Source organism: Heptranchias perlo, chromosome 10, assembly GCF_035084215.1.
Source record: "Heptranchias perlo isolate sHepPer1 chromosome 10, sHepPer1.hap1, whole genome shotgun sequence".
Lineage (NCBI taxonomy): Eukaryota > Metazoa > Chordata > Chondrichthyes > Hexanchiformes > Hexanchidae > Heptranchias > Heptranchias perlo.
The window spans coordinates 881,951-900,117 of NC_090334.1; the positions used below are offsets into that span (position 1 = coordinate 881,951).

At 41.3% G+C, this 18,167-nt stretch overlaps 1 protein-coding gene across 3 annotated transcripts; it reads left to right on the plus strand.

The window, feature by feature from the left end:
* The first annotated feature begins 300 nt into the window (after nucleotides 1–300).
* Nucleotides 301–17,338, plus strand: LOC137326212 (uncharacterized). Of its 3 annotated transcripts, XR_010964138.1 has the most exons (3): nucleotides 301–1,874; nucleotides 5,513–5,668; nucleotides 15,988–17,338. XR_010964138.1 is itself a non-coding variant. In XM_067991090.1 (2 exons), exon 1 carries the CDS (start codon nucleotides 668–670, stop codon nucleotides 1,403–1,405), a length of 738 nt encoding a protein of 245 aa, XP_067847191.1. In that variant the 5' UTR covers nucleotides 301–667; the 3' UTR covers nucleotides 1,406–1,428; nucleotides 15,988–17,338. The 3 variants fall into 3 exon arrangements, 1 of the variants encoding a protein (XP_067847191.1); XR_010964137.1 differs by lacking the exon at nucleotides 5,513–5,668; XM_067991090.1 differs by lacking the exon at nucleotides 5,513–5,668 and having other exon boundaries at nucleotides 301–1,428.
* Nucleotides 17,339–18,167: the final 829 nt, after the last annotated feature.

Consider the following 18,167-nt stretch of genomic DNA (forward strand, 5'->3'; position numbering starts at 1 on the left):
ACTCACACATATATAGATACACATATTTATATATACATAGATAGATAAACACACATACAGATACACACAAGCACATCTACACATACATACATGCACACACATACATATATAGACATATTATACACAAATAAATATACACACATATATATCCATACATGCCCCCACACATATACATACACACTTGGAATATGGTAGACATGGGTCTCTTTAAGAGATTGTCGTCTCTTCGCTTTCTCTTCCCCCTCCTCCCCTCTGCCGTTTATTACAAAAAAAGCTGCTTCGTTTCCTGGCACCAAGGGGGCAGATTGTGACAGCTGATCTTATTCAAGAGATGCGCATTTCAGGCAATAAACAACCTCAGGCTGTTTTCTCTCTCTCTCTCTCTCTGTGACTAACCCGGCAGCATCACAGCACTGGTGAGAACAACAGGAAGATCTCCAGCGAATAAGAGAAGCTGCCCCGCTCCCACACAGGCAGACATAATGTGGGAGGTGGGTGCCGGAGAGGACTGAGTGAAAGCACAAGCCGCTACAATGGTGCTCGGTGGGGAGATGGAGGGCGATTGGATGAAATGCTAATTTCGGCTTTGAATTGATTTCTCGCGGTAAGTTCTGAGAATCCACCTCGGTCCGAAGATAGAATAAAAAGCAAAAAGCAGGAGCCAATAATGAGGGACAAGGACTTCATGCCCAGTGGGGATAAAGGCAAGCCAGCCAGCTTCACCGGGGACAAGAAGGCGAAGATGGCGGCAAAGACCAACAAGAAGTGGGTGAGACTAGCCACGGTTTTGGCCTATGTCTTGTCGGTCTCCCTTGCAGCTATTATCTTGGCGGTGTATTACAGTCTGATCTGGAAGCCGGTTCAATCCACTCCCAATCCTCACACCATGAAAGGAGATCGACTGAATGAAGTCATGACTCCCACCGCTGCGATGAAGCCGGATTCAGACTCCAACACAAACCAAATGGTCACGGAGCAGCTGAGCACCAAGGCACTAGACTCTAAGACTCTGAAACCCACAGCAGGGGAGGAGGAACCCCGAATGCAAGCGTTGACTGCCACAGAGGCCTTCAACAAAAGAGAGATAGAGCAAGGAGGAAGCACCACAAAGAGCCCAGATCTGCCAGTGGTCACTGGGGTTCCTGGTGACCTGGAGGATGGCGAGGTCAGTGCGGGAGATGTTCCCAAAAATCTACAACATACCACAGGAACTAAGAGCCTCAAGGAGATAGCAATAGGTTCACAAGGGGTCACTCAAGCTCAGTCAATGACCAAAGTGAGCCCAAAGATCTCTGGCCATTTACAAAGTTTCTCGGAATCAATACCACTCGAGAGGGCAGAGCACCAGAATCTAACAGAAAGGACGGATGGGAACCAGGCGTCGGAAGCAGCTTCAAGGCAATAAGACGGACCTCCCGCGGCCGGACTGTAAGCACGTGTACTTGTAGATAAGACATCTAGATCTTTCAAGGAATTTAATCGAGATCCCAAAATCTGAGGGTCAAATCTGTGCACCTCGGGTAATCTCAAACTTTTACTGTTTAAATATTTGGTCGTTTCATCAAGATTCCTATTTCACGCGGGTTAGTCAATAAAATCCTCAGCATTACACTTGGGCAACATTTTTAAAAATAAACTTTCTAAAAAGTACACAAAGACATCGGCTTCGCTGCTTGTTGGGGACATGATCCTCGTTTAAAAATGGTTCCAGGACAATTTAGCGTTAAAATTTGGGATTATAATTTTACAGGAGTTTTTTTCTTTTCACACACGCTTGGTTGGCACTGGAAATATCTCAATTATTGCTACGTAGCTCGTTCAGTGTACTTAAAGGAGATTACATGCCTAATGGACACGATATGAGTTAACCTCAGGTACGTCAAGCTCTGTAAAATGTATCTGTACAGTCAACTATTGTATTTTAATACTCAGATTTGGGTCCAACAGACCTCTTGTGAGCTTTAGTAATGGTTAGTATTTTTTAAAAAAAATAAACGTCTTAAGAACTGAATTAGTGTTCGTTTCTTACCTAGAGGTAAGTAGAAATAACATTTGACATAAAATGCCCGAGTGGTGAGATATGAACAATTCTGGACAGGAATCAGGCTCCTTTTCAATCATGTAACGAACAAGATTTCTAAGTAAGTTTCTTAAAATTTCTACGGTTGACTTATTGAGTGAGGAAAAGCTAATGGTCCTTAAAGTACTTCCTAACACGGTATTATTCCACCGCTAAAAAAAAATGACTTTTAATTTTGGGTTATTTGCAAATCCCTTTCCGTCTTGGGGAAAGTGCATATAATGTCACTCGGTAACCAAGTGCATTGTTCTTATGGCGAAGAGAGACGGAGGAGCGCTCCGATTCTACTAGGAGAGTTTTAATGGAAGGTAAAACTGGAGATAATTGTGTTTCTCCAGCCGTGATAATCGTAACTCATGCTGCAAAGGCAATAACGGGGCACGTTTTAATTGGATAAAAAGGTCCTTGAATTGATGGGGAGAACGACGCTATCATTAAATACAGAAATGTGGTGACGTGTCTGGAGCTCAAACTAGAATATCTTGAGACCTGTGATTTACAAACTCAATCTTTAAGGCATTTTATTCATAAAAAGCAATATTTTGATTTCCTAGGTAATAAAAGAGCAGCTGTTAAATGAGGCTTTGGAAGGGTTTTTAATTCAATAAAAGGCCATTCGTAAGTTTTCATCAAAGGATGCATTTGTTAAAGTATTAACTTAGGTATTTAATATCAAAATACTAACATTTAATGGTTTTAACCGTTAAGAACTTAAAGTCAAGTCAGGGCAGGGCAGGAAACTCAGCCTGTGTTGTGGAAATGTTATAAAGTAAATCATTCATAATTAAAGCCACTTTTTTGGTGGGACCAAGACTTTTGAGAAAGTTCCTCACAAAACGCTATCAGTTAAACTCAAAACTGTGTGGATTCAGAATAGGTAGAAGGATTAAAGGGGAGTTGAGGAGAAATTTTTTACATCCAGAGGGTGGTGAGGGTCTGGAACTCACTGCCTGAAAGGGTGGTAGAGGCAGAAATCCTCATGGCATTTTAAAAGTACTTGGATGTGCACTTGAAGTGCCGTAACCTACAGGGTTACGGACCAAGAGCTGGAAAGTGGGAATAGGCTGGTTAGCTCTTTCTCGGTCGGCACGGACACGATGGGCCGAATGGTGTCCTGTGCCATAAATTTCTACAATTCAGGTTCAAACTAGTAAAGGATAAATTTAGGACTTACATCACAAAGTTCTTCTTCACACAGAGATAATACCAAATGGTATGGACTCCCAGATACAGTAGTGGAGACAGAAACCCTGGAAGCATTTAAGAAACAATTGGATGCTACAATGGGTGGAATAATAGGATCTTTCTGGATGGGTAAAAGATGGAGCAAATGGCCATCCTAATCTGTAATTAATTTATGATTTGTGATCCAACAAGTAAAACTGATTTAATAAGAGGCCTTGAAATAACTCTGAATATTAAGCTACAAACACCTTCCTACAATATCCCTTTGTTCCCTAGTTTAATTGTAACCAGAACAGGTTAATGCGGTGGGGGGGGGGGGGGGGACATCAACTTCGGTAGGGGCACAAAATGGGTGATCCATACACCCCACTCGATTCTCCTTTCCATTGGCTCCAATAGAAAAGAAAATCAGTGGGGGGGAGGGGTGTGTATAATGTGTGACTGATCCACTACTGCCCATTTTGCGCCCCCACGAGCTTGAATTTTACCCCAAATGTCTCTTAAAATAGCAGTCAAAGTTCATAGGCGGGTAAATGGGGTTGAGGCACAGATTAGCCATGATCTAGTTGAATGGCAGAACAGGCTCAAAGGGCCGAATAGTCTATTCTATATGAAGGTGTTAGCATTTGCAAGTCATCTGATTATATAATACTGATCCTCAAATAAATTTGGATTGTACTTTGCTTTCCATCAAAATGGTGTGGTGTCCATAGAAAATAATTATTTGTCTTATATGGGACAGGCTATTTCTCAACAATCATTAGCGAATTCTGTAACATTATCAGCAGGAATCATTTATTTCACCATTATAATTCTGGTTACTGCATAGCAGTTTGTGGGACACAGCTTATTCATTTAACAAGTGTTCATTTTAATGAAACTTCAGTAATTTAATATGCACAATTTGGTTCATGCTTTTCATCAACTTTGTAATAGGAAATTGGTTAATTTGAAGTATGGTTCAGCAAGAAATGATTGACCTAGAGACTTCTCTAATTGATCAGTATGTTAACTGAGCCATGCAAATCAGGGGGTTCTCAGGTTCTAACCCTGCTTTGAGTTAGCTGACCACTGCCAAGATAACGGCACTGCAATTAGCCCCAGCACCCTTGATTAGAGAGGGGAGAAAAAAGGTCAGCCAGGGTTTTCATTCTTGCTAACTATTCAGTGACCCCTACTGGAAAGTGTATGTTGAAGCCATACAAGAATCCAAATGGACCAAACTGGGATGCTCCTGCAGTCAAGTAGTCTGCGGACAGTAACTATCAACAACAAAAACAACTTTAACATAACACCTTTAACATAGTAAAACAACCCAAGGCGCTTCACAGGAGCGTGATCAGACAAGAATTGACACCAAGTCATTAGGTCAGGTGAACAAAAGCTTTGTCAAAGAGGTAGGTATTAAGGAGGGTCTTAAAGGATGAGATAGGTAGAGAAGTTTAAGGAGGGAATCCCAGAGCTTAGGCCTAGGCAATTGAAGGCATGGCCACCAATGGTGAGGCAAAGGGAGTGGGGGATGCACAAGAGGCAAGAGTTGGAGGAAAGCAGAGTTCAGAGAATTGTAGGGCTGGAGGAGGTTACAAAGATAGGGAGGAGTGAGGCCATGAAGGAATTTGAACACGAGAATGAGAATTTTAAAATAAGAGGTGTTGCTGGCCCAGGAGCCAATGTAGGTCAGCAAGCACAGGTGACCTACATGAGTGATGGTAAACGGACTTGGTGCGAGTTAGGAAACGGGCAGCAGAGTTTTGGAAAAGCTCAAGTTTACGGAGGGTGGAAGATGGGAGGCCAGCCAGGAGAGCATTGGAATAGTCGAGTCTGGAGGTAACAGAAGCACAATTGAGAGCTTCAGCAGCAATTGGACTGAGGAAGAGGCAGAGACAGGCGATGTTACAGAGGTGGAAGTGGGCAGCAGTCTTTGCGATGGAGAGGATACAGGGTTGGAAGCTCAACTCAGGGTCAGATAGCACGCTGAGGTTGCAAACAATCTGGTTCAGCCTGAGACATTGGCCAGGAAGGGGGATGGAATCAGAGGCTAGGAAACAGTTTGTGGCAAGGGCCAAAGTCAATGACTTCAGTCTTCGCAATGTTTAATTGGAGGAAATTGGGGCTCATCCAGGACTGGATGTCAGTCAGGCAGTCTGACAACACAGAGGCAGTGGAGGGGTCAAGAGAGGTGGTGGTGGTGGTGAGTTAGAGCTGGGTGTCATTAGTGTAAATGTGGAACCTTATGTCATGTTTCAGATGATGTCGCCGAGAGGCAGCACGTAGACGAGCAATAGGAGGGGCCAAGAATAATCAAGGCTCAAACATGAATAATGGCCACTTGGGCTTAGAGCAAACCCCAAGGAAGGAGTCAATGTCTTCAGAAGAGGAGGCAAATTGAGAATACCGACAAAGGTTAAAAATAATTTTTTAAAAAACTTTTTAAGATGATTTAGCTATCACGGGAGAAATGGTGTCTTAAGATTTAATTTTTCCCCTTTTCTCCCAAGTCTCTTCTATTATGCTTTATCTCCTGAAAGTGGTGGTCACCTTCTAAGGTACCTCCGCCATATAGCTGTTATTGGTATGAACCTGGACAGTGAGTATTGGTAGGATAGTCAACTGTAAGAACAAAAGAGTCCAGTCCAAACCCGACAGCTTTCCCTCTCCTCCCCACACACACAGAAACATTCTTTTCAGTAGGGTTTATTGGATAGTGATCAGGATTTTTGTTTTCTAATGTTAAAATTCACCTTGAATTATATAATCCAATATAGTCATTTTACAATTTCAAAACCATAAATAGTTCTTGTCATAAGATGTTCAAGTTCAATTAGTATCACTGGAAAGCTCTCGGAACTGTGATGTTATTTTTCATTTATTTATGAGAAGCACCTGATAAAACAATTAGTCAGTATGGTAGTGTAATGGTTATGTTACTGGACTAATAATCCAGAGAACATGAGTTCAAATCCTACCATGGCAGTTTGAGAATTTGAATTCAGTTTGAAAAATCTGAAAATAAAAAGGTGGCATAAGTAAAGCTGTCAGATTGTTGTAAAAACCCAACTATTCACTAATCTCCTTTAGGGAAGGAAACCTGCCGTCCATACCCGGTCTGGCCTACATATGACTCCAGTCTTATACTAATGTGGTTGACTGTTAACTGCCTTCTGACGTGGCCTAGCAAGACACTTAGTATCAAACCACTACCAGCGGTTCCACCTTCTCAGGACAACTAGGGATGGGTAATAAATGCCGGTCTTGCCAGCAAGAATGAATTTTTAAAAAAAAACAATGTTGTCACACTTCAGTGTACCACAGTGTCATAAAGGACAGGAATTACATCTTTCCTCACGATGGCTATAAGTCTGCTATATTTAAGGACTTTATAACAGCTATTTGAAAACCCAAGCAACAAGTAATAACTCTCCGATTGATGCAAAATTGTCTAGACACCAAAGCCTTGAAATTGGCTTGCAACAGTAGGCGAGCTGGGTGCAGGGAACAATCCTTGCACTGAATGAGTAGGCCCAAGGTGCACCTCATATTGGGCCTCGGGCCTCATTTACATGAGGCTGGAGAATGGCAGACACCTACTGGGCATCCCCGGGCAGTTCGCCGGCGAAGATGATTTCAAGTTTGGCCCATTGCGTCACCGGCAGTGACGCTCAGGTAGGTCCTGGGAGAGGGAGGAAGCGATCGGGGGCAGGGAGATCAATCATGAAGGGGGTGGAACGATTGGGAGGGGGTTGAGCGGATGCCGGTAACTCTTCAATACTGCAATGGAGCCAGGAAGAGCACTTTAGCACCTCCGGACTCCACATTCAGATATTTGTTTAAAAAAAACTTACCTCTTTGGTAGCAGTCTACGGCGGTCCCTTTAAGGACCGCTGGTTAGGACACATGTAGACCATGTTTGGTTTGCACCACGCATGATTTTGCAATGGGGGCCTCAAACAGACATTTGGCCTCTTATTTACATATTCAAAGGGCCCCAGGTATCTCTTTTTCTGCCTTTACCAATAGGAAGGGCAGGCAGCGCACTTTCGGCGCTTAACGTGTGCACACCCCTGCCTGCTATATTAGATGTTCAGGTGCCCGTTTTGCACCTGAAATGTAGTCCTCCTCTGGAATCAGAGCTAAATGCTTATACTTGCTCCTTGAGCCAGTGATAAAAGTAGCTAATTTGAGGGCCTAAATGACCATGTTAACATACTGAACCCTTATGTGATTTCCAAGATGCTGCTTAGTCATGTCCAGAAAGAAGCAGGAGACCGCTCACACAGACTTTTATTTAAAGCAATGCCATTAGTTGTCCCTCTGTTGTACAAACTCAATGCACAATGGGGAATAATGGAATAGTCCCTCATTTCTTTAATCAAGAAGGCCTTCAGAACTTTGTCATAGGTTATCAGGTTTTCCTCACTTGAAGAATTAACCCTGTCCCACTATTTCCCATTTTGTATCATCTTCATAGATTGTGTTATGATAGCCTATAGGAAAACTAAATGCATGGTATCCACAGAATGTCATGACCAGAAGCATGATGATGATACATTTGCAATAACTGTTCAATGTATCTTGCCTTGAAAACTGACCAGCCTGAGGAACAAGTATCATTTTACTGATACCATAAACAAAAATCTCCCAACTGATTTTAGCTCCAGCTGCCTATTGAATTAATGAGTTTCTTACTTGTTAAGTCTGCTGAAAATCGCGGTGACAATTCAGGTTTTATAGTCGCAGTTTCTATTACATTTTTTTTTGGAAAGGGACCAAAGTTCGATGAAAGAAAGGACATAACTAGTTTAGTGGATTAACGTACAACACCCAGAAAAGAGCACAAAATCATTTGTGCTGTCAATCTGCCCATTTAGTGTTTGAAGACACATCATATTCATTCATCTTGCAAAAGGACCAAAAAAAGTATAGTATATGCACATAAAAGGAGTTTTCGACATGTCTATTGTTGAACGGTCTTATAGAAGGAAGAAAATTATTCAGTGTAGTTTTATATATATTAGTTTTTAAAATAAAATTAAATGGTTTTATTGATGTGTATAATTCATGGAGCCATTCTAGGCCACTTGCAAGAAAGAGTACCTGTAAATGCAAGTGGGTAAGAGGACTGTTTGAAGAAGTAATGTGTTTATACAGACAGTCAGAATGCAAACACTTTTACACCATTTACAGTAACCGCATTTGAATCTGATGACACTTTGCCACTGTAAACAACCCATTAGTTTAGGGTCATTCAGATTCACCTAAAGAGGCGGCCTCCAACTCGAGAATTTTAGAGACATTTGGAGTCCGACATGTATAAATAGGGATTTGATTTGATTAATTCTTTATTCATTTTATAACGGGTCCTTCCTCCATGTTCCACCAATTTTCTCCTTTCCGCATCTCTCCTGAAAGCGTTGACTCATTGCAGATATATGGCTCCACAGGGGTCAGTTGTCCTTCAGTACCTCACCCACGTCATCATTTATCATTGATGAGCCTAGACAGTGAGTATCGACAGGATATTTAACTACAGGTAGCATCATAACTGCATTCAATCCTGTCCTCACCCGAAATCCACAGATGCCCACTACCAAACTAGTATCAGTAATGGTGGCCATAAAACTACCGGATTGTCGTAAAAACCCATCTGGTTCACTAATGTCCTTTAGGGAAGGAAACCTGCCATCCTTACCCGGTCTGGCCTTTATGTGACTCCAAACCCACAGCAATGTGGTTGATTCTTAATTGCCCTCTGAAATGACCTAGCAGCTCATCATCACCTTCTTCAAGGGCAATTAGGGATGGGCAATAAATGCTGGCCTTGCCAGTGACTCTCACATCCCATGAACGAATAAAAAAAAACAACAGAGGTTGCTAGACAGTAAGCAGGGGTGGGAACCCTGGCTGATTTTTCTCAAGACCACAGAGGATGCTGTAGCACTATGACTGCTGCCGTGGCTTAGATCAGCTAACTCAGCACCGATCGGAGATTGAACTTGGGACCTTCCCTTTCTGTATGGCTCAGTAACTCGTTACCGTATCCAGCTGCACCATCAGGTAGCAAGTAGCTGAGCCATCAGAAGATACTGATGCCCTAATTTTAGGTCTACAAAATCTATGGCTGCCATCCTCTCACTGCTTCCACCTCACGGTTTTCCCTGTGTCCACCTGTTCAGCAGCTTCTTTTCCAGCAAGGCAAACTTTAAATCAAGTTGTTAAATATTTTTTGTTGTGTATCGAGAGTTTAAATTTTCCTCATTGGCAGAGGGGCAGTTGAATCAGGCAGGAGCAAGTCTTGACAACAGCATGAGTGGTTGAATAATAGGTAGCCATTGTTATCTGCCTCTTGGTTCAGGGAATGTGACTAGAGGAATTTCATGAAACGGCAGATGGCAAATTAATATTCTGAATCTGGATTAATCACGGAGTCTCAGCACAAAACACTGAACATACCAATGTTAAATTAAGTGTAGTTAAGTCAAGCACAATGAAATGTGATCAAGTAAATCATCAGTCTTGTATTTTCAAAATTATTCCTGGTACCATTCAACTTTAAAGGTAGCACCACTTTAAAGGTTTATTCATTTTAAAACGGATCCTTGCTCCATGTTCCACCAATTTTCTCCTGAAAGCGTTGACTCATTGCTGGGGTATGGCTCCACAGGGGAGGGGAGGCTCTATTTCTCCAGAAACACTGTTAGATAGGTATATTTCCTCTCACGAGAAATATAGAAACCAAGCTGTGCAGGTTTAAAACTGTTGGGACCACAGGAAATATGATGGTTGCATTGCCTCTGTTCAAGTGAACATGGAATGGCATCATACATATTTTTGGATACCAATCATGTTGCACAAATGCAAGTCAAAATTTTGATACCAATCAGAATTTGGGCTTGACTATTCAACATGTGTTTGAGTGCCAGGCGTGGCATTCCAATCAATACTTAGACAGCTGGCAGCTACAGGAGACAGGACCACTAGCTCCATCATCAAATTGGGCCTCGTCTGGTCAGAAGACCCAATATAGCTGCTGTTGGTACTGCATAGATTATGTTACATTTCTCCTACATCCGAGAAAAGATCTCTCTTTCTTTAAAAACAATGGTCTTTATGGAGGAATGCTTTACTTGCAAGTAATTTCCCCCACCCCCCCAGAGTGAAGTATTGCTCATCTTTAAGCTATTGAGGTGACAAATTGTTCTTTATATTTGGATAGGCTGATAGTTGATGTTTACCTGGTCCCCTCGCCGTTCCCTCCGCAAAAGAAAACTGGGGAAAACATTCGATAGGCCTATTATTGGGCACAGGTAATGTGATCACCTATTAACCCCCGCCCAATGGCCCCTACGCAGGCAGAACGAGAACTTTGTTCTACCTCTGTACTCACCTAAAAGCTGCATTCAAATCCAGGCCTTGCACGTCAATTCAATGCAATTCACACTTTCCATCAGCAGGGGGAAGCTCCAATCTCTTAAAAGGAGGATGAGTCTTAAAATCTCTTAAAGGTAGCTGGTACCTGTTATTTGCTAAAAATAACAGTCTGCTGTCTGCATGGAGTCTTAACGGAGATCAGACATCGCACACGTAAAACACAGATGCAGGTCCTGTCCCTATGTTTACACACTGATGAGTTATGTCAAAACATTGAATAAAGGTTGCACACTACTAAATCCCACATCCTCCAATCTGCACGCCAGACCTCATCAATCTGCCGATCTGGCTACTTCCATGATGAAATTCCAAACAAAACTTTTTTTTAAAAACAATATTAAAATAGCTGCATGTCAACTAATAAAAGCCAGTAGAAATCTACATAATCAAGCCCAGTACGTGGACCTCATCTAGTGATCACAGTAGTGTGAAGTGAGCAAACATATGAAGCTACTTTAATAAAAATAAGGGCCTTCCAAAAATAATTGTCTTATGTATTTAGATATTCATTTTGAAGAACCCAGAATGCTTACTTGGCTTCTTCAGAGATTGGCAACTAGCTATCCAATCAGACAACAGGGAATGACTGTCAGTTGTCTAGTGTTCTAGTAAGTTGATGGAATCCTATTTATCTGTTGTATAATATTAGAAAATTAAACCGTAGTCACAAAATACAACTCCTAAAGCTTTCACACATACACACAGACTACTGTCTGTTTACTATTCCACAGACTAATGATTTTATTTACCTCTCATCAGATATTAGAATGCTGTATGAGTGTTACAAATTTCAGGTCTGCACTACATATTCTTTTGGGTTCAGCGCTGCATGTCTCTCCAATAAAGGATCCCATGTCCTCCACAATATGGAGATTATCTTTACTGGGCGTGATCCAGGAGTCGTAACAATGAAAACCCCTCATTGTGTACTGGATATTGTAATCTTGCATGTGTCCCCACGTGCATTTCTCCTATTGTGTGAACAGCAAGACGATGAACACTAGACAGATGAGGTCAATTGTAAACTAATAAGCTGATTTATTTTACATGTAATATATGAATGAACAGAAGTTTTCACTGAAATTCAATCTAATCCCTATCGTTCCTTGAACATCAAAGATAAGTTACGCAAGCTTATGTCCTGCTACAGGTCTAGTTTGGCTTTTACAAGTCAGTATTTACTGAACTGACTGGCTCTGAACTTAGAAGATCTCTTGTTCTGCGACTTTTTCCCACTCCAAGTTTCTTGTGTCTCAGCTGGACTCCTCCCTCAGCTCTCAGTGCCCAGTGATTGGCCAGTTGTGTTGTGATTGGAAGGTAGAAAATGTAACCCTGCTATTCAAGAAAGGAGGGAGGGAGAAAACAGGGAACTACAGGCCACTTAGCCTGACATCAGTAATAGGGAAAATGCTAGAATATTATTAAGGACATAGTAACAGGGCATTTAGAAAATCATAATATGATTAGGCAGAGTCAACACAGTTTTATGAAAGGGAAATCGTGTTTGACAAACCTATTAGTGTTTTTTGGGGATGTAACTAGCAGGGTAGATAAAGGGGTACCAGTGGATGACGTATATTTGGATTTTCAAAAGGCATTCGATAAGTTGCTACACATGAGGTTGTTACACAAGATTAGGGCTCATGGGGTTGGGGGTAATCCCAGACAGAAAACAGAGAGTAGGGATAAACGGGTCATTTTCAGGTTGGCAGGCTGTTACTAGTGGGGTGCTGCAGGGATTGGTGCTTGGGCCTCAGCTATTTACAATCTATGTTAATGACTTAGATGAAGTGACCGAGTGTAATGTATCCAAGTTTGCTGACGATATAAAGCTAGGTGGGAAAGTAAGCTGTGAGGAGGATGCAAAGTGTCTGCAAAGGGATATAGACAAGTTAAGTGAGTGGGCAAGAAGGCGGCAGATATAATGTGGGGAAATGTGAAGTTATTCACTTTGGTAGGAAAAATAAAAAAACAGAATATTTTTTAAATGGTGAGAAACTATTAAATGTTCGTGTTCAGGGGGATTTGGGTGTCCTTGTACATGTATCACAGAAAGTTAACATGCAGATACTGCAAGCTATTAGGAAGGCAAATGGTATGTTGGTCTTTATTGCAAGGGGGTTGGAGTACAAGAGTAAGGAAGTCTTGCTGCAATTGTACAGGGCTTTGGTGAGACCACAACTGGAGTACTGTGTACAGTTTTGGTCTCCTTACCTAAGGAAGGATATACTTGCCTTCGAGGCGGTGCAACGAAGGTTCACTAGATTGATTCCTGGGATGAGAGGGTTGTCTTATGAGGAAAGATTGAGCAGAATGGGCCTATACTTTCTGAAATTTAGAAGAATGAGATGTGATCTCATTGAAACATGTAAAATTCTAAGAGGGCTGATGCTGAGAGGTTGTTTCCCCTGACTGGAGAGTCTAGAATTAGGGGACATAGTCTCAGGATAAGGGGTCGGATATTTCGGACTGAGATGAGGTGAAATTTCTTCACTCAGAGGGTTGTGAATCTTTGGAATTGTCTACCCCAGAGGGCTATGGATGTTCAGTCGTTGAGTATATTCAAGGCTGAGATCAATAGATTTTTGGACTCTCGGGGAATCAAGAGATATGGGGATTGGGCGGGAAAGTGGAGTTGAGGTCATAGATCAGCCATGATTTTATTGAATGGTGGAGCAGGCTCGAGGGGTCGTGTGGCCTACTCCTGCTCCTATTTCTTACGTTCAATCAAACCTACTACTGCTCTCCTAGGTGTGGGCTCCTGACAGCTGCTTCCCCCCCACCCCCCCCTTCCCTCACCTTGTTGGGCTCAAATGAATGAAACCAATCCAACATATTAGGTGTGGGTCACTAGACTTAACAAGCTCCACTGTCTAGAACTGACACAGAAACAATAACATTTATATAGCACCTCTTACGAGTTCAGGACATCCCAATACACTTTACAGCCAATGAAGTACTTTTGAAGTGTAGTCACTGTTGTAATGTAGGAAACGCAGCAGCCAATTTGCGCACAGCAAGATCCCAGCAATGAGGTAATGAGCAGATAATCAGTTTTAGTGATGTTGGATGAGGGACACCGGGCAAAACTGTCCAGCTCTTCTTCAAATAGTGTCATGGGATCTTTCATATCCACCTGAGGGGTTTAAAGTCTCATTCGACAGTGTAGCACTCGTTCAGTACGTGGTACACTTTATGGATTTAATCTCTTATCAGCTGAACTTAATTTATATTATCATTAAAGTTAAATCCAAATTTCTATTAGACAAAATAGTCAAAAATCTCAAAACACAACAGTGGGTTATATATACAATACTTCATTTGATACAGCTCTTAACCAAGAGTACGAATGACTTTCAAAATGTGCTTCTTTTTCCATGGAAAGCTGCAAATAGGGGTTTCTGTAAATTCAATGGAAGGAAGTTGTAGAGTATTCTAATCTGATGTGTCATGTAGTTCTGGGATGTGGCATTTCCCTAACTGTTCCACACACAAATCATCCGAGCCATCTGATGTAGGCACCAAGTGGAGGTTGGCGGGAACTAGGGAAAGTTACCTCAATTTGCTTTTCACACTCCCTATTGAATGATGACAGACAGAGGTGTGGTAGCTACCTGACTGTCTTCTTCAACTGGAAAACTGTATATAATTCAACAGATCTAAAAGAAGGAATAAAATATATTAAAATAAGGCAAAAAATGTTATAAAGTAGAATTCATGAAACTCAAAGAAAGAATATTTAATTTATATATTATTAATGGAGTGTAAAAATAGTAAAATAGTAGTTTTATGTTTTATTGCATTGCTGAAATTTTCATGCAGTTCTCAACCCAGCTGTAATTCCTTGTTGTATACCTAGTGGTACTAGGCCTTGTAAAAGCCTTAAAGTGAATGAGCCACATATGGTAATAAAAGTTTTTACTTTTAATCTAAAGGGTATAACTAATGAAGCATTGCTGTATTTTGTTTTGACAAAATGTATTCCTAATTATTAAATCAACAGTAGAACTCTTAGCTGAGGAAACTTGATCAAAATGTAGCAAAGTTAAGTATTGAATTAGGACACTTGGGGGGCTGCTTTCAGACTTGTTGGGCATAAGACATTTTAGATAGGCTTGAAAGAAAAAGGCTGACATTTATATAGTGCCTTTCATGACCTCAAGATGATCCAAAGCATTTTACTTTTAAAGTGCAGTCACTGTTGCAATGTAGGAAATGCGGCAGCCAATTTGCGCACAGCAAGATCCCACAAACAGCAATGTGCTAATGACCAGATAATCTGTTTTTTAGTGATGTTGGTTGAGGGATAAATATTGGCCAGGATGCCAGGGAGAACTCCCCTGCTCTTCTTCGAATAGTGCCATGGGATCTTATACATCCACAATGAGAGGGCAAATGGGGCCTCAGTTTAACGTCTCATCCAAAAGACGGCACCTCTGACAGTGCAGCATTCCCTCAGTACTGCACTGGGAGTATCAGACTAGATTTTGTGCTCAAGTCTTTGCAGTGGGACTTGAACTCATAACCTTTTGACTCAGGTGCGAGTGATACCCACTGAGGCACAGCTGAAACCCGGTGGTAACCATGTACAGATACCATCCAATCATGCCTAATTTTCAGCTCCACTCGGTTTTTAACCATGTCTAATGGAACGATAAGCCATTCAGATGTAAAGATGTAAATATATTTAAATACAAAATTGAGTCATTTTACCTACTGTGTTCGAGAATGGTAACAGATGGTAAGCCACAATTTTCCACCAATAACACAACATTTCTGGAAAGTCAAATAAGTTTATCTACAACAGAATGCATTCAAAAGGCAGACCATCACTGTCAAAAAAGTTAATAAATATTTACGGGTATACAAGAAGTAAATAAGCTGAGAAGGCTACTAAAGTGAAACCTCAACACAAGGGGGGGGGAGTGTACTCAAAAGCCGAAAGTTACTAAGGACATACCTCACTTAACCAAGAACTTTGCATAATTGTTCAATCTAAGAGAGTATGACGCCATCCTGGAATCTGCTGCTGCCTCTGGTAGCTGATTACAAAAGATTGTGAACATTATGTCAATCATAAACCAATAAGATCACAGCAATGCTTATAAAATCTCGAATATGCACGTCAATATGTAGTAAGGTCTTGTAAACTATCTGCAAACATCACATGTCCATAATCATTTCTGTTCCATGTAAATAAAGTTGTGGTTTTCTTCCTTCTCCAACAGTCCTATTATAAACACATTATGTATGGTTTAAAGATTATAACACAAGTATCTCTTGCCTCTCCACAGATGAACCCACAACATCCAGTCCTGAGTTGCTGTATAGTGCCATCACAGTTTCTGAGGACAACAGGAAAGGTTACCAATGACTGGCAGAAGACGCAACTCCAATAGCCACAGAATTCAAGTCCCCACGGACAATGCACTGCTGAGAAGCAGAACAGTGAAATATGACTGGATCATCCACATGGGTTTTCTCTGAATCACATTATGTAAGCCATAGGTTATTACCACAATGGGCCAAGGATTCATTGGCTAACATCCCAGCCTCACACCTGGGGCACATTAGAGGCAGCAATACAAAATATCCATGACAGTCTGCATAGAAACATAGAAAATAGGAGCAGGAGTAGGCCATTCGGCCCTTCGAGCCTGCTCCGCCATTCAGTATGATCATGGCTGATCCTCTATCTCAATACCATATTCCCGCTCTCTCCCCATACCCCTTGATGCCTTTTGTGTCTAGAAATCTATCTAGCTCCTTCTTAAATATATTCAGTGATTTGACCTCCACAGTGATAGAGAATTCCACAGGTTCACCACTGAGTGAAGAAATTTCTCATCTCAGTCCTAAATGTCCTGAGACTGTGATCCCTCGTTCTGGACACCCCAGCCAGGGGAAACATCCTCCCTGCATCCAGTCTGTCTAGCCCTGTCAGAATTTTATGTTTCAATGAGATCCCTTCTCATTCTTCTAAACTCGAGCGAATACAGGCCGAGTCGACCCAATCTCTCCTCATACAGCAGTCTAGTGACATGACTATATTGCATAACAGTGTACATTTAGCCTGGCAGACATATCATCGATATTTCTGTCGCCCTTGTCCTCAGAAATCGCAGCTTCATATAGCAACTCAGATTGATTCTCAACTCAAACTACTCAGCACACGTGCGTAAAACTCTGCCCTTGAGCTCCAGGATATGGCTATTCAGAGTTCTCAAGTTCTCTGAAGGCCATTCTGCAGGGATTGCAAGCCAAAGCCTAGGTACCGTCCCTACCCGCCAAACCACAGCACCAACACATGGGTGATCCTTTGAGTGATGGGTCCTCCCAAAGCTTCAAAGCCAGTCCTAAGGATAAGTTGAAATAAAATATAGTTTCAGTATATATTCCTCGCAATATGTTCAACACAATGGACATTAAGATATTTCTACATATTTATATAGAAGTTAGAAAAAAATGCTGAAAGTGAACATTTGTAAATATATGTTTACTTTTAGGGCTTAATCTCAGTTTTCCTTTATCTGACATTTTGCAGTGAGGTTGACTACACTGTTGTGTTATGCGTGGAAATAAAACAAATATTTATTTATTTGTAAACTGTGTCTTTTTACTTAACTAAATAACTTATTTTTATCACTTGTATGTCCTGTGTTTTCCTTTCACTTACATTATTAGAAACCAGCAATATGGTGTCCCTTCCATCTGCAAGTTGCAAATCTCAGTGCTAGGAACATTCAACCACACTAGACATCCTTTTGCTCCTGGTCCTGCTTTCACAAATATATTCATGCAGAAAGTAATTTGGATCTTGCATCTCAATTTTTGTTCAAGAATGTTATAAATGCAAACATTCCATAACCATCCAAGTACATCATACAAATGCGATATAGAGCAAATAGATTTGTTAGAAATATGACCGAGGCCAGCAGCGTAACTAATACTCAATTGTGTTGTTTCACAATGTATTGTCATGCATCAGTACAGCATAAACACTTTACACAGGAAATTTCTGACTCCTGCTGGTGAGCTTGATCATGTCTTCATATGATGTGCACGCTTACATTGTTTCCAGCAGGGACATTAGACAGTAATCAGATGCAGGAACACAAGCTAATCTTTCTTTCTCCTCCTTAGCATTGAGACCAAGAGAAACGTCCCTAACATTGCACCTGCTGAGATCAGCTATCCCACCACAGATCTGGGATTGAACTTGGGACTTTCCTGGCATGCAAGACCCAGTACTGCACCAAGCAGTACATTTACCTACTAAGCCATCAGGGGGTGGCAGGAAGTTCTTTATGCAAAAACAAATTAAAATGTTTTTTTAAAAAACTGGTCCAAGTGTGATTTATAATGCAGATATAGGTTTAGTAATACCAGGAATTAAACCTTACTCAAAGGGGTAGGAAAGTCTAGGAGTACTTTCTGTTTGAAAAATGCAATTATAAAAATGTTACTTGTTTAA